This window comes from Hippocampus comes, unplaced genomic scaffold (assembly GCF_001891065.2).
Source record: "Hippocampus comes isolate QL1 unplaced genomic scaffold, H_comes_QL1_v1.1 scaffold319, whole genome shotgun sequence".
NCBI classification, from domain to species: domain Eukaryota; kingdom Metazoa; phylum Chordata; class Actinopteri; order Syngnathiformes; family Syngnathidae; genus Hippocampus; species Hippocampus comes.
In genome coordinates, this window is record NW_017806090.1 from 74,125 (window position 1) to 96,173 (window position 22,049).

The 22,049-nt window shown below is 41.3% G+C and overlaps 4 protein-coding genes across 10 annotated transcripts; 3 read left to right on the plus strand and 1 right to left on the minus strand.

Annotated features, from left to right (window-relative positions):
* Positions 1-470: 470 nt before the first annotated feature.
* LOC109530839 (G/T mismatch-specific thymine DNA glycosylase-like) lies at positions 471-5,682 on the plus strand. Of its 3 annotated transcripts, none has more exons than XM_019894739.1 (11): positions 471-623; positions 1,473-1,547; positions 1,758-1,924; positions 2,047-2,396; positions 2,479-2,548; positions 2,981-3,116; positions 3,196-3,278; positions 3,389-3,483; positions 4,381-4,552; positions 4,624-4,776; positions 5,335-5,682. In XM_019894739.1, the coding sequence occupies exons 2-11, from the start codon at positions 1,489-1,491 to the stop codon at positions 5,490-5,492; spliced, it is 1,443 nt and encodes a 480-aa protein (XP_019750298.1). In that variant the 5' UTR covers positions 471-623; positions 1,473-1,488; the 3' UTR covers positions 5,493-5,682. The 3 variants fall into 3 exon arrangements, with proteins under 3 accessions (XP_019750298.1, XP_019750299.1, XP_019750300.1); XM_019894740.1 differs by having other exon boundaries at positions 5,338-5,682; XM_019894741.1 differs by lacking the exon at positions 1,473-1,547.
* Positions 5,683-6,332: 650 nt separating this feature from the next.
* LOC109530843 (patatin-like phospholipase domain-containing protein 2) lies at positions 6,333-11,021 on the minus strand. 4 transcript variants are annotated; one of them, XM_019894755.1, is made up of 8 exons: positions 10,444-11,021; positions 10,078-10,310; positions 9,078-9,143; positions 8,840-8,992; positions 8,251-8,311; positions 8,040-8,183; positions 7,697-7,826; positions 6,333-6,751 (listed from the first exon to the last, which is right to left on the minus strand). In XM_019894755.1, the coding sequence occupies exons 1-8, from the start codon at positions 10,628-10,630 to the stop codon at positions 6,691-6,693; spliced, it is 1,035 nt and encodes a 344-aa protein (XP_019750314.1). In that variant the 5' UTR covers positions 10,631-11,021; the 3' UTR covers positions 6,333-6,690. The 4 variants fall into 4 exon arrangements, with proteins under 4 accessions (XP_019750314.1, XP_019750311.1, XP_019750312.1 ...); XM_019894752.1 differs by having other exon boundaries at positions 8,783-8,992; positions 10,444-11,019; XM_019894753.1 differs by having other exon boundaries at positions 8,055-8,183; positions 8,783-8,992; positions 10,444-11,017.
* A 1,180-nt stretch (positions 11,022-12,201) lies between these two features.
* LOC109530845 (UPF0676 protein C1494.01-like) lies at positions 12,202-16,177 on the plus strand. 2 transcript variants are annotated; one of them, XM_019894758.1, is made up of 8 exons: positions 12,202-12,345; positions 12,444-12,614; positions 13,855-13,979; positions 14,449-14,515; positions 14,658-14,814; positions 14,953-15,095; positions 15,187-15,297; positions 15,683-16,177. In XM_019894758.1, exons 2-8 carry the CDS (start codon positions 12,462-12,464, stop codon positions 15,863-15,865), a joined length of 939 nt encoding a protein of 312 aa, XP_019750317.1. In that variant the 5' UTR covers positions 12,202-12,345; positions 12,444-12,461; the 3' UTR covers positions 15,866-16,177. The 2 variants fall into 2 exon arrangements, with proteins under 2 accessions (XP_019750317.1, XP_019750315.1); XM_019894756.1 differs by lacking the exon at positions 12,202-12,345 and having other exon boundaries at positions 12,352-12,614.
* Positions 16,178-18,444: 2,267 nt separating this feature from the next.
* LOC109530846 (UPF0676 protein C1494.01) lies at positions 18,445-21,815 on the plus strand. The gene is made up of 7 exons (XM_019894759.1): positions 18,445-18,819; positions 19,504-19,628; positions 19,939-20,005; positions 20,110-20,266; positions 20,422-20,564; positions 20,640-20,750; positions 21,482-21,815. The coding sequence occupies exons 1-7, from the start codon at positions 18,667-18,669 to the stop codon at positions 21,662-21,664; spliced, it is 939 nt and encodes a 312-aa protein (XP_019750318.1). The 5' UTR covers positions 18,445-18,666; the 3' UTR covers positions 21,665-21,815.
* Positions 21,816-22,049: the final 234 nt, after the last annotated feature.

The following is a 22,049-nucleotide window of genomic DNA, read 5'->3' on the forward strand; positions in this document are numbered from 1 at the left end:
ACTGTTTTGACTGGTGGTGTATTAATTGGGTACAAAACAAGAAAAAACACGCCTCTTTTCACCAAAAACATATGCTTGTATTCATTCATCCATCAATTCAGTTTCTTATGTTGTATGTATGTATATTTAAAAAAAAATGTCCATTAGTTTCATTAAAAACACTTGACCCAAAGCTGCCCACTTCGGAGAGGATACACGACGCCGGAAACTTTAAACGTCACAACCTTTCAGCCAATAGAAAACACCCTCACGTTTAAAAGCCGAGTAGCTCAAACCAAGAGTCCAATAAGGGCTCTATTCAGTTTTTGTAATATTCCTTACAAATGCTAAAATTAAATAAAGACATAAACGCTCACATACACTTATAAATAATAAACAACTGTATGTGGCTGCGTAAAAAAATAGCGTCGATCATTCAGTTTATTTTGATATCTCCTTTCCTTGACCCCTAGATCTTGGACTTGGAATCGTCTCGTGTCAAAGTTGACTGGGACTGCGCTGTCACGTCTTTGTTGCTCCCTGAAGCCACATCCAATCTTCCGAATTTAAAAAAAAAAACACATGTGGGGAACATAACATTATTTTCCTGACCGGAGAATCCGATTAAAACAGCCGTTAACTAGGTACGTCTCATGCATGTTTACACTCTCAACTGTTGTGCCGTTTTTGCTTCCCATTCTACTATACCAGCGAGAGCATTCATCCGTGATAGCTTAGCTGCTAGCTGGCGGCTAATGATAGCTTTTAATTTGCACAATTTATTACGGAAGAGGAATTAATAAGTTGTTTTGTAAGTCAAACGTTTGAAAACGGTGTAGCCACGTCTTCGTAAAAAAAATGAAAAAGCGATATTCACACTCGGTTTGTTGTTACCATTGTTAGCTTTTAGCCACGGAAGAAAGGAGGGTATTTAATTTTTAGAAACCGCTCACGTCGGGTGTTTGAGAGCGTTTGAAGACGCAGTGAAATTTTTTGTGTGTTGGATATGATTCAATTTAAACTTTTATTTTGAACATGAAAACAAAACAAAATCAACTGTAGTCAATCAAAGTCTGTACAAAAGTTTTCTATATTCCAAAAGGAGTGGGAAGTCCAGTTTCTTGACTTTTTTCCATGTTGTTTATTCCTTTATAAGTCTCACCCCACAGAATGAAATACATAATCTTTTCAAGTTTGTACACTATAGATTTTGTGAAGTTTCCCACCCTTTCTCTAAACCAATTACCTGTTTAATATTAACATTGTAAATTATCAATGATGTTTGGGGTTTCGATCTCTCAGTAAATTATCATAATTTGGACTACATGAAGAGTGAGTGATTGTGATCCAGAGTGCCCGTCAGATGGTTTGGTAGTTTCACTCTCTGTTTAATTTGTTATCTGTTGTCTTTGTGTTTAAATCATCCGTTTATTGCATGTGCCACTTCCATTTTTGTCCCTCACCATGCATGTCGGTTTATTTATTTAATGAAGTAAAAGCACCCACAAGATGGACAATAAGATGAACGGATCCCTGCCCGTTGGCTCCTCGGCGTATCTGCAACAGTGGTGAGTTGCACAGTACAGGCCGATTAAATAACCATCAAGTGTCAAAAAACGTTTTTTTAAAACATTAAGTCGTATTTGTTTTGTTCATGTTGTGATTTAAAGTTTTATGTTCATTCTTTTGATATTTTGCTTTGTTGGGGGTGGGGGGTGGTCAAGGGAAACACATTTCACCAGTTTCTTTGCCCCTCTGTTCTCAATGTCACGCTTCAGGATTCAGTCGGCTCAGCAGTTCCAAGCCCTCCAAGCCCAATATTCAACCTACAACCATCTGCCGCACTACCCGGAGGAACACACAGGGGGAACAGCGGCAGCTACACCGCACATTGTTCACCCTCAATCCGCGATGGAGCAGCAGGAGCCTGCTAATCTGACAAAACGTAGAGTGCATTTCGAAAGTCTACACACCGCTGTTTTAATTAGACCAAGAGAAATAATTTCTTCACCAACATGATCTCTACGACTGTTTGCAATAACAGATTTTGTTGAATCCTCCACGCAGCCCCGCCCAAAAAGCGAGGCCGACCATCTCAGCCCAAGGAACCCAAGCCGCCAAAGGCCCCCAAGGTCCCAAAGGAACCCAAGCCCCCAAAAGAACCCAAGCCCCCAAAGGCACCCAAGCTCCCGAAGGCACCCAAGCCCCCGAAGGAACCCAAAGCGCCCAAGGCCAAACCGGGCCCGAAGCCCAAGAAAGGCGCCCAGGGACAGGCGGCCGATGGCAAGCAGGAGAAGATTGACGAGAGCTTCAAGAAGGTGAAGAGGAAAGTGGATCGTTTCAAGGGCATGTCGGAGGAGGAGGTGATGAAAAAGACCCTGCCGGACCTGCTGGACCACAATCTGGACTACGTCATTGTGAGCGGAATTTGACGATATTGGGTTCAAAGGCAAGCATCTGTTTTTTTTGTATAATCTGGCAAACCTGCTTTTCTCGCAGATTGGTATCAATCCAGGGCTGATGGCTGCTTTCATCGGACGATGGTTTCCTGGTCCTGGAAATCATTTTTGTAAGTGAGAATATGTAAAACTGGTTCCATCAAAAAAAGACCCCAATTTAAATTGATCTTTGGCCACTATTTGTTACCATGTAAAAGGGGTGGCCAAAGGGCCACATTTGTTTTTTTAAAATGGTTACGTGGGCCAAGTCTGTGGAGCTGATGCTTTCAAAAAAAAAAAAAAAGTTTGAATGTGAAGAAATGAGAACAAAATGTACTGAAATAACCATTCTCATTTTAAAATTTATGATAATGTAATTATTCAAATTAAGAAGTTGTTTTATGAAAAAACATATTTAAATGTTAACTATATGAGTAATGTTCATGTGCTAAATGTGCCACCACAAAAATATAAAAATTTTAAAAATTTAAAATATCTGCAAAAGGCTCCTCTATGCAAAAAGGCCGAAAGTGACTTTTTTTTTGTTTTGTTTTCCTCCATAGGGAAGTGCCTCTTCCTTTCGGGATTCACCGAAGAGCAGCTCAACCACATGCATGACACCACTTTGCCTGGCAAGTACAAAATGGGCTTCACCAACATGGTTGCCAGGGCGACGCCAGGCAGTAAAGACCTGTCAAGGTCGGTAACAACTTTGTCTTATTTGTTGTTGGAAAAGCTGTTGAGCCCTCTTCATTCTTTTTTTTTGTTGTCCCCGCAGCAAAGAGCTGCGTGAAGGGGGCAAAATTCTTGTGGAGAAACTGATGAAATACAAACCTCTCATTGCGGTCTTCAACGGAAAGTGTAAGTCTTGTACAGTATTTTTATTATTTTTTTTACAGCTGTCATTAAGCATCCTCCATTCAACCCAACCACACATTTTGCAAAAATGTTTATTCCCCTCTTTCTTCTAGGCATATATGAAATGTTCTGTCGAGAACTCTTTGGCAAGAAACCAAAGACGCTGGAGTTTGGTTTGCAGCCTCACAAGATCCCCGACTGTGAAGTGGTGAGTAAACATTATCCCAGCTTTCATTGTCACAGTGAGGTACAAAACAAGAGTGCGATAGCTACCTGGTGGAGGTTTAATTTTCATGTGGATTATTGTTATTTTTTGTTAAATGTTCTGCAAAGCGCTTCGTTACAGCTACAACCTGTTGTGAAAGCACTATCGAAATAAAGATGTATCATGTATGTTATTTATTTATTGGTCTAGATCAGGGGTGTCAAACTCATTTTAGTCGCGGGCCAATTTGGAGTCGCGTCTTCCCTCGGAGGGCCGACAAAATTATTACTTGTACACAACAAATTAATAGATTACGAGTTTTGAAATCAGTCAAGTCAATTATAATAAATTGTTCAAGTGAGTGTAAACTGGGGAACAATATTACTGCAAAATCTCAATGTTATTTATGACACATGACGATTTGACATTTTGGTACAGATTTTTGCAAGTTGACACATATGATTTGCTTTCACGGGCTACATAAAATGATCTGGCGGGCCGGATCTGGCCCCCGGGCCTTGGGTTTGACACCTGTGGTCTAGATGATTTATAAGTCCAATGTTGAAAAAAAAGCAGTCCGCATGTTTACTTAATCATACTTCGTGAAACCAGTTGGATATCGTCACTGTCCTGTGAAAAACACGTATGTCCATTTTCAATAAAATGTGCTTGTTGAAGATACATCAGAAAAGGACCGAGACAAAAATAGTCGCATATTAAATTGCAATTGCAATCCTGAGGGGGGGGGGGGAAATCACAGCTCAATTATTTTCTCAAATCATATAGCCCTACTAAGAGTATAAGCAATAAGAAAATAGGCGGATGGATGTTTTACTCAGTATACAAAAAAAAAAATTGTTTTAATTCTTTTTTGGGGGGGCGTGTCTCTGCTTTCGCCAGGCTTTGTACTTGATGCCATCATCCAGCGCCCGGTGCGCTCAGTTCCCTCGTGCTCAGGACAAAGTCCACTTTTACATTAAGTTGCGGGAGCTGCGCGACCACCTGCGGGGCATTCAGCGGCCCAGGGAGATTGAAGAGATCAACTACTCATTCGACCTTCACCTGGCCAAGGGTACGTCAATCGGGAAGCGAGCCATGTTGTACATCGCCACCTTGTGTTAACTTTACCACCGGTCTTCGCAGAGGACGCCAAGAGAGTGGCCATCAAGGAGGAGCAGTACGATCCCGGCTACGAGGACGCCTACGGCGGAGCTTATGGCGAACCGCCGGCCGAGGGAGGCCAGAGTCAAGCCAACGGACACTTTCCCTTCTCACCAAGCCAGGAAAACAATGCTGGTAGGCATACGCTTCCTGTGTGGAAGCTTGGAGACACAATAATTCCACAAGAACACACAAGACGTCGCTCGGAAGGTGACGCGCGACACAAAACAGATGGATGGATGATCATTGCAGCTAAGAAAAAGGTTAACCCACTTCTACAGTGTATTAAATTGAAGGTTACTGATACTAGCCATCCATCTTCAAGAGGGGGAAAAAAAATTCAAAGAGTAAGTCCTCCTCGCCAGTAGGTGGTGCTACACTGCAGTTTTTTTTAAATGACTGCTTGAATTCTCATCAAAATTGTATGATTCAATTCTCTAAATTAAATATGGCCCAAAAAAAACCCAGAAAATTTCAAACCTCATAAAACTTACTTTTTAGACATGCCGTAAATTTATTCAAACAAAAAAACTGCAACACAAAAAAATAGTATACATATTTTAGTGTTCGTGCATGTGCCTTTAAGAGGCGGGGTTTGTGGGGCAGTGTGTGAGTGTCTGAGCGTGAGCTGTAGTCAACAGCAGCTTCTGCATGAGTGTGAGAAAACAAATAACAGTCTTTCTCTCATCCCAGCAGAAGACGAAGGACAGGAAGCAAGCGCGTCAAAAACTTCTCAACTGGCCAACGGAGAGGGGATGACGCAATCTTGCGCCAGTCAGACTCCTGATCAAAGCGCAGAGGGAAGAGTAGAAGGAGAAGGCGGAGGAGCTCGCCTGTCCTCAGCCGTATAATGACAAATTGTTACAATTTTTATATATTTTTTCTTCCTTAGTGGAATATACACGCCTAGATAGACTTTGTAGACATTCTTGCAGAATATTCTTTCTGCACTGGTTTTAAAATGTTGTTGTGGTATCATGCTCTCCATGGCCGCCATTTTACTCACACACACACACACACACACACACACACACACACACACACACACACACACACACACACACACACAAATGAAATGCAGGGACAATGACAATTGTTTTGACTCTCTCCACTGAGAAAAAGGGCGCTGTACTTTGGACTAAGGACCACCTGGGGGCAGCAGGAAACTGGAAGTGGAATAGGGACATGGAACAGAAATGCTAACTTCACTAGCATTATTTTCTTCAACCGTCTAATTCTGACTCCGCTATGAGTCTATGGACAAATGTTGGGGCTCGTCTCAATACTTTTTTCCACTGAGATAAGAGTGGACAAAGTTATTGACACCTCTGAAAGGTGTTGTGTTTCAATAGTTTTGTTCATTTAAAATTGAAATGTGTGTCCCAATACCTTTGTCTATGTTAATGACAACTGTGTCGACAAAAGTATTGAGGCATAGGGAAATTTTTTTAATCAAGAGTCGTCCACAGAGTGGAGATAAGCGTTAACAAAGGTAGCGCAACACAACTTTGTGTCCACTTTTTAATTAGGAGTTGTGTCCCAATACTTTCTACTACCGCTGTTCATCTTCCTTCTATGGAGACAAAAGTATAGAGATGTACTTGAACCCCTTAAGAAGTGCATCCCAATTCTTTGTTTCCACTCAGCAACAACTTCCTTGGTGCCCTTTTTTTTAATCGTGTTTACAGTTGTACTGTACTGCACACCGATGCAGTAAAGAAGCCAACATGCGCAACTACTGCTTTGATTGCAGGGAATGACCTCAGCCGCCTTTTTTTAAAATTCATTTCGTTTTAGGACTTTTTAGAATCGGTTGATAAAAATTACACTCAAGGAGTTTTGTGATTATGTTTTGTCCATTAAAAAATGTCCTTATGGTGCTTTTTATACATAGTTGCACTTTGTTTTTATTCACTTGTGTGGGTATGTGTGTCTCTTTCTCTATGGAGAAAAAAATCACTCTTACTCATGGGGGAAGTTCAATAATCACAAAACAGATACAGAACATATCTATGTGAAAGCCACAGCAGCATAAAGTCAGAACATTTGTCAATATAATTTTTTTTCAGAGTCCAACTTCAATCTGCTGAGGTTCTTCTTTGCAGACACACTGGAGGGTATATGAAAAAAATATGTCCCGATCCATAATAACAGTTAATGGAAGGTTGGTTGTCCTGACATTCAATAAATATGAAGGCAATTAAATAGAGAATCTTGCGAGCCCGTTAAATAAATGGAAATGTCATTTATTAAATACGAATGCCATGCAATGAATACAAATTCCAGTCAGCCAATTGATAAGTACAAATTCAACAAAATAAAAAAATGCCATTTATTAAATACAGTAGTCACAAAAAAAATAAAAATTCAATAAATCAAAGTCAATTCAATATAAATGCTATTTGATAAATACAAATGTCATGTAATAAGTTCTGTTAAATAAAAAAGGCACTTCTTAAAATCTAATGTCAAAAAAGAAAGACAAATTCTAATAAAAATCCTACTGAAGAAATGGCACTAAATACAAGTAATTGAAAAGGTCGACATTGAAATGATCGCTAAATCGGGTCAGTATTGTGTTATTGATTAGTGGAGTATTTGACGGGTTTGTTTTAAAAAATGCATTGATATTTGAATGATCTATTTCAAAAAATAGATTTTATTTTTAATTTTGCACAAAAAAAAGCTTTCGGAGCATCTACTGTACATATGGTTAACATACACGAATACACGCGCACTTTCCGTCTGCAGCTGTTGTCATGGCAACTGCTGCTATGTTTTCGTATAGCTTTGTTGGTGGTGTCAGGCTGCCAACCAAAATCGTGATGACGATAGGTCACAAATCAAATGATCTTTTATAACCACCGAGGAGAAAGAAAATGACATTGTGGCTTGTTATTAGGCAGAATTCATCAGGTGTCATTATAAGTACCGCCCCTATGCCACACCCACTGGACTGCGAAATGACAAATTGCCATCATGTGAGACGTTTGCTTATAAGCATTCATTTTTTGCAATTGACCCACTGTTATGGATGAAATATTTTTCACTTTACCTCTTAAAAAGAAGCAAGATCAGCTCAACCGCAAGCACCAGAGGAGTCAGTATCCGGTAAAAAACTTCAAGTGGACACAATCGTTGTCTTCCAAGTACATCACCTCCATCCCTGCATGCCGCACATAATACTGTTTGCATGCACACACAGGAGACAAAATAATATTGAAGTTGTTTTTGCATTTTTATGACAGTTCACGTGATCAAAATGTGACTTGAAACATGGAAAATGCTGTTAAGTTAAAAAGTCATTTTTTAAAGGTTTTATTTATTTTTTCCTCTCATTGATTTGGATTCTATTTTTAATTGAAACTTGGATATGAATGTATACGGTATATTTTTACTTTGGATGGTTTCACCTCTCTTGATGTTGAGCGGGAGTTGATGTGCATGTTTGTGCTTCAGCCACCATGGTTGTTCCCCCAAAGCTGTCTCTGTAATGTCAACCTTGTCCATCGGCTCTTCTGGAGAAGATGTACCCAACAGATCTGGAACACGCAGATTTGTGTACAGAAGAAAAGAAAAAAAAACCCGAAATATATATTAAACTCTTACCTTCTTGTCTCAGGAAGCAGAGAGCATCCGTGTAGCCACTGTAGAAGATCTCAGCCAGCTCCTGTGAGTCAAACCCAGGCTGATATTATTGTATAAGTCCCAAACATGGAGTCAAAGGTGGACGCATGCATATCAAACATTGACGTTATTATGCGAGTACACCATGAGGTCGAAGATGAACATTATACAATGTTAGCCGAACACAATGTGAGTCAAATGCTTTACTGTGGAGACACGGAGTCAAACGCCAAACTTACGGTAGTGTGAGTCAAACATGGAAAAAAATGAGAGTCAGAACAATCTGAGTCAAATATGTTTTCAAACACAATAAGTGAGTCAAACATACAAAAGTTGAAGGCAATTTTGGATACAATGCGAGTCAAACAAAGTAAAAAAATGGGCAAGATATGAGTCAAACTTGGAGTCAAAACATTGAATCCAACTTGGGCACAATATTGTGAATCAAACATTGAAAAAAATGTGAGTCAGTTTTGGGATAAAACAGAGTCAAATAAGGTTGGGCAACCCGAACCTCTGGTGCAGGGGGCAGGAAGGAGGTGTAGATGCGTCGCACGTTTCCCGCAGTCACCTGGATGTTGAGGTTATTGCAATGCACGGAGATGGCGGTCCAAGCGCCATCTTTGGGGCTGATGTCACTCTCACTGCAGAATGGGGCCATCGTGATGGTGTTAGGATGCTCCAGCAGTGGCATGTTGTTGCTCAGAGCTCCATCCATGTATAGCTAAGAGACAGACCGGTTGCTACTTTATTGATAGAAAGAAAGGGAATGATATAGTCGTGGTTTGCCTTTTTCGGTATTGGCTCACTTGTCCTCTGTAGGAAGGTGGAATCAAGCCACAGTAGACTGGAAAGAAGCAGCTGCACATCAGGACCTACAGTCATAGACACGAGAATGTAAATCAAACACCAACACTATGAGGTGGGTCTAACATTGATGGAGATGGATTTTAACAGCTACGCAATAATGTGATTCAAACATGGAGACAAAAACATTGACAGAATAATTGATGGCGTCAAATATGGACGTAATTAATGCGAGTCCAACATTGCAATCAGACGTGGACAAAATAATGCGAGTTGAACATTCTCAAGCACGGGTGTCAAAGTCAAGGCCCGGGGGCCAGTTCCGGCCCACCACATCATTTTATGTGGCCTGCGAAAGAAAATCCTGCGTTTCAATTTACATGATCCTTGCTAAAATCCGTACTGAAATGCAAAATCGTCATGTATAATAAATGACGATGCGATTTTGCAATAATTTTGTGACCCCTGTTTCCACTCACTTCAATAATAATGGAACAAACAAAAACAAAATGGCTGTTTTTAAGACACGTCACAAGGAAGCAGTGACAGCTCCGATGAAGGATGAAGTGACAGCCGAAACTGTCAGCCAGGTAAGAGTTGAAGAGAAACTTCACCAAAAAAAAACAATTGTCCGGAAAAAAAAAAGAAACTTCAACAAATAGTTGACTTGAGTGATTTCAAAACCTGTAATCCATGATTTGGTTGTGAACAAGTTATGCAAAGAGATGATTAAACATTCATTCGGCTTCACTGACGTAACGGCCCGACAAGGAAAACGTCATTCCAAAGTGGCCCGTGAGAAAAATGAGTTTGACACCCCTGTTCTAAAGCATAGCCCTCAAACCTCGGTCGTCGAGATGTTTGCCCCCTCCAACACATCTGATTTGTACCCTGCTCTAAAAAAAAATCTGCCACTCAGCTGCAATTGACTAAAGAAACGTGCAGGACAGCGGCCCTCGACGACCCGGGTTTGAGACCTGTGCTCTGAATTGAGCGACCCACCTGTATGAGCTCCTCCCTGCTGTCAAAGTGGGACACCAGGACGTTGCTCCCGTCGCTCATCCTGGTGAGTGACACGCAGAGCCTCCCCGAGGCTCGCCGGTGGGCATCTGCCGGAAGCTTCTCCTGCAGGGAGTTGCGAACCGTTCGCTGGAGGCTGAAGGTCGGGTGGAAGATGCTAAGGTGATGCTTTCTCGCCTCCTTGGCCACCGCCAACACGTCGGCGCACACCTGCTCTGAGGACCCCGTTTGGAAATGTCAGCATTTTGCTGATTACGGTTGATGCTACACTGTGTTGGCCCCCATCAGGGGGTGTGGTTTCATTCACGGTTCCTTTTTCGGGTTTATTTTAGAGTGAGGCTTTCTCACCGATGGGAAGTCCGACGGTCAACGCCGCGGCCACCAGGCATCCCGACGACGCTCCACAGATCTTGGAGGCCCCGTACACCAAGTGCGCCGCTCGCTCCAGGATGCTCGTCACCGCTCCCAGGTAGTAAACACTACGGAAACCGCAGCCAGCAAAGGAAATATTCCACTCTTCACCCCGGGTAAACATCCTCTCAAATCTTCGACGCCTCACACACAAGCTCTCATTCTCACACGCACATGGCAGTGTTGCGCAACAGACAAGATCGGTTTACAGAGCTCTTTTCATAACATCGAGGGAGGGGCAGAGTTCATGAAAATAATCTTCAAGCTGTTCTCCTTCCAGGATCAAAGTACTCAAACTATTACATTTGAAATTTGTAATCATGAGATGGATATAATTCAATATGAGTCCCAACCTCAACAAATTCAGTTTTTTAATTTTTGGTGATGTTAACACGAGACAAGGAGTCAACTTTCAGCTATGCTGGTAATACACAGTTGTATATCTCTGTCTCGCCTGGCGAATCACTGCATTGGCTCCATGTTTTTTTTTTAAGATCGATTTCAAGATTCTTTTAATAGTTTATGCGTCTTAATGGTGTTGATCCTTCTTATCTTTCAGAAGTGCTTGTAACTTATGAACTCTCACAGTACCTGCGCTCCAAAGGCAGAGGGTCAAGTGGGGTGAGTAAAACCGTGATCATGTGTTTGACTCATCAGAGGGTGGAGCCTGGGAAGTGGGCGGGCGCTTGTGGGGATGGGAATGATTTTAATCTGTAAAACCCCTTGAATTACAATCTTTGTATGAAAAGAGCTCTATCGCAAAGTTGCGAGTGACCGCTTGATTGACTACCTGCAATGTAAACATGGACACACACAACCCTGTGGAATGACCACATGTCAAAATCTGCTGGACCACTAACATTGTAAAGTCTCCGTCTCTACATTACATATGATCCAAAGCAGATTTGGCATGAAAAATGAGTTGCGTAGTTCACAGCGACATAAACACGGACACACACAACATTGTGGAGTGAGCAAGTGAGAGTCAACTGAAATGTGAATCCTGATTAAAGGAATAAAATCTCCACATCAAGCAAGACCCAAGGCAGATTGGGTATGTCCAATAAGCCACTGCCCAGAACATACAAAATGGACACACGCACAACATTGTGGAGCGACCACATGTCGGCATGTATTCGGTACCGTAAATTGAGGGTTACCTTATTTGAGGTTAAGTGGGAGGTTCTCGATGACATGTGGGTTTAGCCACCAGTGCACCTCACTGGACTCTAGAACTTTCACTGACACCTCAACCAGATCACGGTCTATAAGATCTCTGCAGGGCATTTTCACATTAAGATTTCCCGGTTTGATTAACAATAATTAGGTGATTTTGCCTTATTGTTATCTTCCAGGAAGCGGAGCGCATCTGTCCAGCCGTTGTGGCAGATCTCAGCCATGGCCTGTGCAAATTTGATTTGCTTCACAATATAAGTTTATAAAAATGCAGACCGCAGTGACGGTCGGAAAAGGCAAAAATTACACATTAACTCTGACAGGCGAGGCAGTTCCGTTAAATCCTGTAGGTGGCTGTAATGAACCATCAACACCACTGGACTCGATTGTGGTCTAACACGGATGGGGGGGCACCATTTTGGGGGGGATCATTGCGCAATAAATGCCCATAAAACCACAAAAAGAGACGCTCCACTCTTTCTCACTCGAGCTCGACATTCTTGTATTTTTATACGTAAAATTGTGTTAAAAACTGTATTGTGTCCACATCACCTGTGCTCTGTGAGTTGGCATCGAAAGGTGGGCTGTCGTGGTGACATCGGGGCCGCGCCTCTCTGATTGGACAGGGGGGTGATCACGTGACTACAAACTGCCCAAATAACGGTGCGTTACACGTCATCGAGCGTCTTGCTTTTGTGCCACGCTCTATTTGGGTTAGTTTTTAACCTGTTCATTTTTTTTGTTGTTGTTTTTGTCTTTAGACGTTTTAATTCGAAACGATGAGCATCCCGGTGGTCGACTTTAGCGTGGCTAGTCTCAGCGTCGAGGATATGTCCAGTGCAGACCTTCACCAACTGAGCAGAGAGTTAAAAGTAGCTTTTATGGAAGTGGGCTTCGTCTTCTTGAAGAACACTGGCATCACGCAGGAGGAGGTGAGACTCAATAGAAACAGTAATTGTAATAACAACAATAAAAGTAATAATTTAAAAAACGGTGAGGCGAAACTGCATTGGCATTCCAGGTCCGCTATTATATTTTGTGGTTGTTTATATGCTGTAAAAGATGTCAGTCAAATATTGAAACTTCTATTTTGCTAATCCACTATCCTAACCCAAGAAAAATTATTGAAAGCAAACAACAAAGTAATCTCATACTGTGTTTTTTTTTTCCTCCAGTGCAAAGGTCAAAATTGACATTGAGGGACGGCACACAACTGCCGAACAAGAAACCAGCATTAAGTGGAAGAACTCATTTTTATCTTTTTTTCCCACAAAAATAAACTCACTCATTTGATGTTTTATAAGGTATAGTCCTGCATATCATTCCAAATCCTCCCAAAAATTATTAGGCCTACTCACCTTGTAATACAGGGCAGGATAAGACCCGCAACCAAGAAATGTCTGCCATCTAGTGGTGGTTGGTGATATTAAAATTTAACCTCCTGCCCCATGCTAGACCACAACAATGTTCGTGGTCGATGTAGTCTGCACAAATGTTCAATCATCAAAAAATATCACATAATGCAATGCAGTTTTTTATGTTTAAAAAAATGAAAAACGGAGGCCAGCAGACAAAGTGAATTGATTGAATTTTTTTCTACATTTTTCAAACGGGTCAATTTGACCTGCAACATAAAATGACTCAAAACTATTGTTGACCAATCATATTTATAGTATGGGCACCCTCAGATTCGTATATTCTGATTTTGTTTTTCTTTTTTTTCCTTTCCTTTTGGGGATTTTTTTTCATCTGTTTTTTTTTTTTTTTTTGTGGAAACTTCAATCAGTTTTTTTGAAGATTTGTTGGGGTTTGGGCAAAAAAAAAAGTTTTTGAGGAAAGTGAATCAAGGGCCACTCATGTCCTGCCGGTTTACCGGTTCCCCATCCCTGCGCTATGTACAAATAATTGATAATTGTCGCTAAAGATCGTTTCATGTACACGATGAATGAGGCCACTAAATTGCCCTCTTATGTATGTTTAAAACCAGGATTGTGTTGCAAATTTAGCTCTCAACTGTGTGAAAAGCGTACTGTATTGTCATATTTGTTGCGTACTTGTCCTTTTATTTATTTTTTAATATCTCTACTTTTAGTGCAAATGTTAAAACTTGTTCGGATTGTAAAAAGGGAAAACAAGTACCTGTGCCGGTAAAAGTTCTGCATTTCCATGCAGGTGGATCATGTGATGGATGCTTCTAGAAGGTTCTTCCTGCAGCCAGATCAGCTCAAGAGGTTGTTCGTGAGGAAATCCTTCCCAATCAATCCCTACCACGGCTGGGTAGCCATGGAAACTGAAAGGTATTATTTTGTGTCCGGTCCGTTCTGAACGCCCATTTGTACAGTAGCCGCCGAAATCTGTGAGTTCTGCAATTTGCTGCTCTTTACGGGTGTTGTGGCACAATTAGCAGACAGAGACTGGTACACATTTTTCTGGGTCACAGATAGATGATAGACGAGTGTAGGCTGACAGCACTGTGTACATCTCGGTAGGGTTGACAGTCTCAGGCCCGGTGAGCCAGTGGTTAGTGCGTCGAGCTCACAGTGCAAAGGTCGTGGGTTCGATCCGGCTCTGGCCTTCCTGTGTAAGGTTTTCATATTCTTCCCGTGCCCGCGTGGGTTTGCTCCGGGTACTCCGGTTTCCTCCCACATTCCAAAAACATGCCTGGCAGGCTGATTGAACACTCAAAATTGTCCCTAGACTTTTTTTTTATCTCCTTTTAACCAACGAGTACGATTTATTTTAAATTCTGCTTTTGTACACATTCAGGTTACATCCAGAAAAACCGGGAGATCTAAAAGAGGCGTTTAACCTGACTTCACTGCATCCTGACATAGTAAGCATTTTATTCTGTGCGACGGATTGAAAGCACAAGCTTCTTTTTTTTAGCGTCCCTTGCATCAGCTCGGTGGCGAATCCATTCGCAAAAAAAAATAAAAAATAAAAAATGGTAACTCGTGATTTGGATTCCTCTATAGAAATGGCCCTCATCCGAGGCGGCCCCGGGATTCCAGGAGACCCAGATGACTTTTTTCCACCGCTGCAAAGAGCTGAGCCTGCGCATTTTGAGGGTGATGGCCCTCAGTCTGGATGTGGACCCCGATATCTTCCTGAATGCACACCGCCTGATTGGAAGTACTGAGGCACACGTTTTTACTGATTTAGCCACGAAACCTGCTTTGCTCTTACAGGAAATTATGTATTGATAATATCAATAATGTAAAAACTGTTCTACAGTTGTTTCAAATTGTTCCTCATTGTGTCTCGTTGTAGCCGAAGAGAACTACACAACGCTACGTTCGTCCTACTACCCGCCGGTGAACAGTGAGCAAGCCAAGGAGGGTCAGCTGCGATGCGGAGAGCATTCCGACTGGGGGAGCATCACTTTGCTTTTCCAGAACGCTGAGGGTCTCCAAGTATGCAAGCAAAGAAAAAAAAATGATGATGATGGAGTCAAAATGTCATTACCAAACGTGTGCGTGCATGCGTGCGTGCATGTGTGTTCAGGTGCGCCGTCGTTCCCGCGAGTTCATCTGCGTTCCTTCCGTGCCCGGAACCGTTCTCGTCAACATCGCCGACATGATGCAGCGTTGGACCAGCGACCATTTTGTCTCTGTGGTGAGCGCTTTCAAAACAACAGAAAAGTGAAATATCAACGAACTTTAAGATGTTGTCCGTATTTTGTTTAATATCTTATCCCTGTCATCCTGATGGGCACAATACCCTGATGCGTACAAATTAGAATCAAATTCACGAAAGACTTATCGAATTTGTTTTTTGCTTCCATACTAAAGACCCCCGACAGTTACAGATTGCTGCAGTAATGATGATTTTTGTTTTTGTCCAAGTGCAAATATTTACCCTGTCTTTTCACTTATTTAAAGTATTTCTTCAAATAACTGGAACTTGGGCAAAAATGCTGTGAGTAAAGAGGTGGGAACCAGGGTGGCGGCGAAACCATCATGTGATCATCCAAAGATTGTCATTTGTATGTGCCCATCAGCCCCACAGAGTTTTACTCCCCCCGGCCGGCGACTGCAGCAGCACCCGACAGTCTCTGGCTTTCTTTCTCCACCCCGACAACGAGGCCGTGGTCAGCTGCATCGACGGATCCGACAAGTACCCCCCGTTGCGGCCGAGCGCCTACGTCAAGGAACGCGAATACGACTCCTATGGGCGGGCGTAATGCACCCCCCCCCCCCAGGCCCCGGGCCCACCCAAACCCGCTCACTGCTTTACTGCCGCTAGTCCAACGTAATGAGAAGTTAGTTGAATCTGGCGCCAACAATGGGCCTTCCTCACCACCCTGCGGGCAAACTTTTGAGGCCACGCCTCTTGCATGCACTGTGTTTCAGTACTGCACTATTGCATTGAATATCCCCACACAGACTACACCAATCCAATTATTAGTGGGTAGACAGATTTGGTGCCCAATAAAGATTGTGAGACAATTTTGGGGGATTTGTTGTCTCAGATGCAAGCTTGTAATTAAATTAAAACTGGGTGTCATGATTCTGTTTGTGACCAACAGGTGGCACTGTAGGGCTCTCCGTGCAGCTGCACACCCGTTGGTCGTTATGTAGTTATTGCTATAAAAGGACTCCCTCCCGACCACTCTTTGTTGGGTCATTGTTGTTGTTTGCTTGCAACTGTCGTGTTTGTTTCTGTCATGGTTTTCTTCCTGTTAGTTTTTTGCCACAGTCATGGTTTTGTTTTGGTACTTTGGATTCCTTGTGTTCTTGGAACTTTGTTTAGGATTTACTTTTCTGTGTTTTAATACAATTGGTCAAGTACACCCAGCTCCTTCCTCTTCCTCTTGCCTGCTTTTTGAACGTGACACCGGGAGGAATCAAAGAATGCTGTGACCGGATGTTTCTTCATGATTCTTCATCGTTATCCTGACAAAATCCTAAATACATACTCAAACATATGTAATATGTTCAATGGAAGCATTGAATGAATTTACATCCATTCTATAAACTCTGAAAATTATTGGCAGGAGACACCAAAAAAACCAAGAAAAAAAGGCTTTTTGAAACTATTCTATATGGAATTTGGAATTCATCCATTCAACGCTTAATTTGATATTATGCTGCAACATATTCTCTCATGTTAAACTTGTTTTACTCAAATCATCCCACATATAATCTATAATGTTTCATTTCTGAAAAAAAAAATTAAATGGCACATTTCTCATTGGAGGTTGGTTGGTTCTTCTCTAAACAATGACAAAAGTCGAAAGTGATGAAAGCAACTATGTGGTCAATACAAAAGAATCACAACCCCCCCGCCCCCCAAATAAATGAATAGATTTTTTTTAAATGGAAACACGGATATATTTACATTTTGACAGAAAATGCATGAAACTTTTTGGGAAGAGTGATCAAAATAATAAAAATAACATGGTATAATTTAGTTTCCTTGTCATTTCAAAATGATTCCATGGAATTTGTGCAATTTATGAGTAAAAAGGGTGTGCCACCCAGAAGGCTGGGTGGATGCGGCCATCACGGCACCACAAAATTATTATAATTGAACAATGCAAGACAATACATCTTTATTTACCGGTATATCGTGCTTTCACAACAGCAATATGTTATGTGCCCCTTTGTTGGCCAATTAGAGATTAATGCCAAAGATTACACTGCAAATACACAATACCGGTAGTTTAATTTGTACCATCCCACATATATTGCACAATACATATTAATGCCAGAAAGAATCCTTCATAGAAAATTCGTCACTGAAGTTTGATTTGGCGTTACTTAAACATTGAATGTAATAAAGCAAATTGGAAAAAAAATCTCGAGAATCATTGAATGAAATTAAATTGTGAGGAAAATTGGATGAATGACAGTTATTGGCAGGAGAGACAAAAAAAACTAATATAGATATGATTCAGGTCTGCTGTTTTTTGGAAAGTATTCTTCGGAATTTGTGCAACTTTTTGACTCAGTGAAGGGTGTGCCTTGAAAATTGAGTGTTATGATGACTCACCCGAGGAAACGTGGGGCCCCACAAAAGTAATTCATTTCTATGTTCTGTGTCCCGTTGGATGCAAATTAGACAGAATTCTACAAAGATGCTCCAGTTTAATTTATATCAGCCGTATTATAATGAATATTTTTTTTTTTTATGAATATGGACATGCAGATCCTAAAAGGGCATGTTTCTCACTAGGGCTGAACAATTAACCAAATTCGAACCGACATCGCAATGTAGTCGAATGCAATTTTTTCATGTTGCAAAGGCTGCAAGTGGGGAAAAAAAAGATCAATCTTGGTCGGTCAATGGGCATTCTCTCTCTCTCTCTCTCTCTCTCTCTCTCTCTCTCTCTCTCTCTCTCTCTCTCTCTCTCTCTTTATAAAGTACTGTAGACCGAAAAAACATCATTTGCCTTGAACTCATGAGAGCAAAACCAAATTTGATATTGTTGATTGTACCAGAGATTAATCTATTAAATGTGTTTGTTGAAATAAGAAATCAGAAAATCACGTATTAAATCGCAATCGCAATATGACGGGAGGGAAAAAATGATTATTTTCCAAAATCGTTCAGTCCCATTTCTCGCTTGAGTTTGACTGTATCTGGAAAAACGCTTCACTCTTTCTCCCTCGAGCTCGATATTCTTGTTGGTATTCGTAAAATTGTTAAGATATGTGCTTATTGTGTTTTATTGTTCTTGTTCCTGATTGTAAAGTGTCCTTGGGTGTTTTGAAAGGCGCTTATAAATAAAATGTGTTATTATTATTATTATTATTGTATCGCGTCCACATCACGAGCTTTGCAGGTGATCTGATAGCACTCACGCCACACCCCACCTCTCTGATTGGACCGGAGTGATCATGTGACCGCAAATTTACCAAATAATCGTGCCTGCCACATACCCAAGTGTCTTTATTTTGAGCTACACTCTGCTGCTTTTAGTTTGTTTTTTTTTCTTTAATATTTTTGTTTGTTTGTTTTTAGACGTTTTAATTCGAAACGATGAGCATTCCGGTGGTCGACTTTAGCGTAGCCAGCCTCAGCGTCGAGGATATTTTCAACGCAGAGCTCCACCAACTCGCCAGAGAATTAAAAGTGGCTTTTACGGACGTGGGCTTCGTCTTCTTGCAGAATACTGGCATCACGCAGGCGGAGGTGAGAATGAACAAAAATTGTTGTTGTTGTCGGTAATTTACCCCCCCCCCCCCCCCAAAAAAAAAAAAAAAAAACGGCGAAAGGGAAACTGCCGCGGAATTCCAGGTCCACTGAGTTTCATTTTGTGGTTGTTAAAATGCATGCTTGTAAATGATTTCAATGAACTATTGGAACTTACAGATAGCTCAACTTTGCTCCTCTATGTCAGGACGGATAATTTAAATGCTGAACAGGGCTAGAATTTTTCATCAGTGTTACGAGGGCCAGATAGGACCACGCATTTCCGAACCAGTTAAGAAGAGTACCATTTTTAAACATGGACAATGTAAAAGACCGACTAAGCTTACCCAGTAGCAGAGGGCTTGAACCAAACACCAAACCAAACACCAAAATAACAACATTCTGTCATTTTTTCCCCCCAGTGCAAAAGGCTCTCTTGCATTAAAAAAAAAAAAAAAAATATATATATATATATATATATATATATATATATATATATATATATATATCATTAAAGGACGGCACAAAATTGCTGAACAAGAACCCAACATTAAATGCAATAACTCAATTTTGCATATTTTTAAAAATTAAAACAAATGTACTCATTTTTATAATATTATTGAGGAACAATGTTTGTCCTGCATATTCCAAATTCAGAATATATTATTCTGCATTTCCGTGCAGGTTGATAACGTCATGGATGTTTCCAGAAGGTTCTTTCTGCAACCAGATCAGCTCAAGCGGCCGTTCAGCAGGAAATCCTTCCCAAACAGTCCCAACCACGGCTGGGTATCCCTGGAGACCGAAAGGTGTTTTTCTTTTTTCTTTTTTTTTTTTGGGGGGGGGGCTTGAGTGGGATTTACTTTTCAACAGAAGCACAGTCGGGTAACGCAATACACACATTTCTGGGATTAAGCCAGCGAGACAACCACCACTCGTGGGCCAATCAAGGCCGTCCCGGTGTGGAAGCCGGATTCATGGAAAAGCACCATTAGGGAAAAACACCCCCCGCCCCAACTCGTTTAAGTTGACCAAGTGCATGAGAACATGTCTTTTTTTTTGTCTCCTTTTAACCAACGAGTACGATTTGTTTTGAATTCTGCATTTGTACCCATTCAGATTAGATCCACAAAAACCGGGAGATCTAAAAGAGGCGTTTAACCTGTCATCACTGCAGCCTGACATAGTAAGCATTTTGTTCACATTGAAAGTACAACCCCTGTATCAGCTTGGCAGACAAACTATCTCCAATAAAATTAGTGACTCATTGTCATTTGTGTTCCTCTGTAGAAATGGCCCTCATCCGAGGCTGCCCCAGGATTCCAGGAGACCCAGACGACTTTTTTCCACCGCTGCAAAGAGCTGTGCCTGCGCGTTTTGAGGGTGATGGCCCTCAGTCTGGATGTGGACCCCGATATCTTCCTGAATGCACACCGCCTGATTGGAAGTACGATGCACTAAGTCGCACTTCTTTTCTGATTTAGCCAGGGGATCGGTTTTGCTTTTACAGGATATTATGTCGTAATAATGTAAAGGCTGGAAAATGCTCTTCTACAGACAAGCGCATTATTCTGTTGTCTGAAATTTTGTGTCTCGTTGTAGCTGATAAAAACGGTACGACGCTACGTTCACTCTACTACCCGCCGGTGAACAGCGAGCAAGCTAAGGAGGGTCAGCTGCGATGCGGAGAGCATTCCGACTATGGGAGCATCACTTTGCTTTTCCAGAACGCAGAGGGTCTCCAAGTATGCGAGCAAAACAAAAAATGATGATGATGGAGTCTAAATGTCATTCCCAAACGTGTGTGTTTATTTGTTCAGGTGCGCCGTCGTTCCGGCGAGTTCATCTGCGCTCCTTCCGTGCCCGGAGCCGTTCTCGTCAACATCGCCGACCTGATGCAGCGTTGGACCAGCGACCATTTTGTCTCTGTGGTGAGCGCTTTCAAAACAAGTATAGAAAACTTCAGTATCAACAAACTTTAAGATGTTATCCATATTTTTTATTTTTATTTTTTAAGGGAGTGGAGAAAAGCAGTCTATTTCCAAGTAAAAAGTTCTTTATTTTTGTGTGTGTTTTGAAGAAAAAATAAAGTTTCTAGATTTTGGGGAGGGGTTCTTATATTTATTTTTAGGTAAAAGTATCTGGGGATAAGAGAAACAGTAGCAGATTGGCTTTGACAGTTTGCAAATAATATCATTTGAAAAGCATGGTGAGAAATGGAGTCGATGTATCCGGGAAATGTTTATAAAATTTAATGTTGTATCCATCATGACTGTGTGTTTTCCCATCGCAGAGCTTTCATGGCTGTGCTAACTTTTATTTCCAGTGTCTCCTTTTCATGAGTCTTTCGGGAAGGGAGTTCAATATTTTAGCCCTGCCATCCCGATGGGCATAATAATCTGATACGTACAAATCAGAATAAAATTCCTGCAAGGTTTATTTAATTTGCTTTCGCTCCCATGCTCAAGATCCCTTACAGTTCTATATTTCTGCAGTGGTGATGACTTTCTATTTGTTTTAGTCATTTACACAGCCTTATCACTTTTTAAAAATATTTTTTTTAAATGACTAGAACTGATGCAGCACCTTCGTTGCGATAGTTTAATCTGAGGGTGTGCATCAAGAGACCATCCAAAGCTTGTCATTCATCTGTGCCCATCAGCTCCACAGAGTTTTACTCCCCCCGGCCGGCGACTGCAGCAGCACCCGCCAGTCTCTGGCTTTCTTTGTTCAGCCCGACGACGAGGCCGTGGTCAGCTGCATCGACGGATCCGACTTGTACCCTCCGGTGCAAGCGGGCGCCTACCTCATCGAGCGCTTCAAAAACTCCTACGGGCGGACATGAAGGCACCCACACCGCCAACGAGCAGCTTCATTCACTTGACGATCACAAAAAAACAAAAACAAAACAACAAAAACACAGATTTGGTGTGTAAAACTGAATGTAAAATGTGCAATATGTCTCATTATACCAAAATAATTCCTCCTCAGTTATATTAATTAATAGTTCTTAATATTTACAATGAATTAAGAGTTGAATGATCAGTTCTTTCATTCAAGGGAAATGCTTAAAATATATATGGGGAAACATTTTTTTTAATCATAAAATTATTCTCATGTAATTAGAATTACCTAATCATTAAAGAAAAGAATGCTTAAAAAACTAGTCAAAAAAAATTTTTTAAGTAATTTTAACTGTAACAATGCACACAATGATGCTATCAATATCT

Bases quoted from the DNA above. Each gene is read 5' to 3' on its own strand.
- LOC109530845 (XM_019894758.1), top strand. From the start codon at position 12,462: ATGAGCATCCCGGTGGTCGACTTTAGCGTGGCTAGTCTCAGCGTCGAG. The intron at 12,615-13,854 runs GTGAGACTCAAT...ATTTCCATGCAG, and splicing joins CTGGCATCACGCAGGAGGAG to GTGGATCATGTGATGGATGC. The intron at 14,516-14,657 runs GTAAGCATTTTA...ATTCCTCTATAG, and splicing joins CTTCACTGCATCCTGACATA to AAATGGCCCTCATCCGAGGC.
- LOC109530846 (XM_019894759.1), top strand. From the start codon at position 18,667: ATGAGCATTCCGGTGGTCGACTTTAGCGTAGCCAGCCTCAGCGTCGAG. The intron at 20,565-20,639 runs GTATGCGAGCAA...TTATTTGTTCAG, and splicing joins AGAACGCAGAGGGTCTCCAA to GTGCGCCGTCGTTCCGGCGA. The intron at 20,751-21,481 runs GTGAGCGCTTTC...TGTGCCCATCAG, and splicing joins GCGACCATTTTGTCTCTGTG to CTCCACAGAGTTTTACTCCC.
- LOC109530843 (XM_019894752.1), bottom strand. From the start codon at position 10,630: ATGTTTACCCGGGGTGAAGAGTGGAATATTTCCTTTGCTGGCTGCGGT. The intron at 8,312-8,782 runs GTTCGGGTTGCC...TTTGACTCACAG, and splicing joins TCCTGCCCCCTGCACCAGAG to GAGCTGGCTGAGATCTTCTA. The intron at 7,827-8,039 runs GTAAAAATATAC...GCATGCAAACAG, and splicing joins GAGAGGTGAAACCATCCAAA to TATTATGTGCGGCATGCAGG.
- LOC109530839 (XM_019894739.1), top strand. From the start codon at position 1,489: ATGGACAATAAGATGAACGGATCCCTGCCCGTTGGCTCCTCGGCGTAT. The intron at 3,117-3,195 runs GTCGGTAACAAC...TTGTCCCCGCAG, and splicing joins GGCAGTAAAGACCTGTCAAG to CAAAGAGCTGCGTGAAGGGG. The intron at 4,553-4,623 runs GTACGTCAATCG...CGGTCTTCGCAG, and splicing joins CGACCTTCACCTGGCCAAGG to AGGACGCCAAGAGAGTGGCC.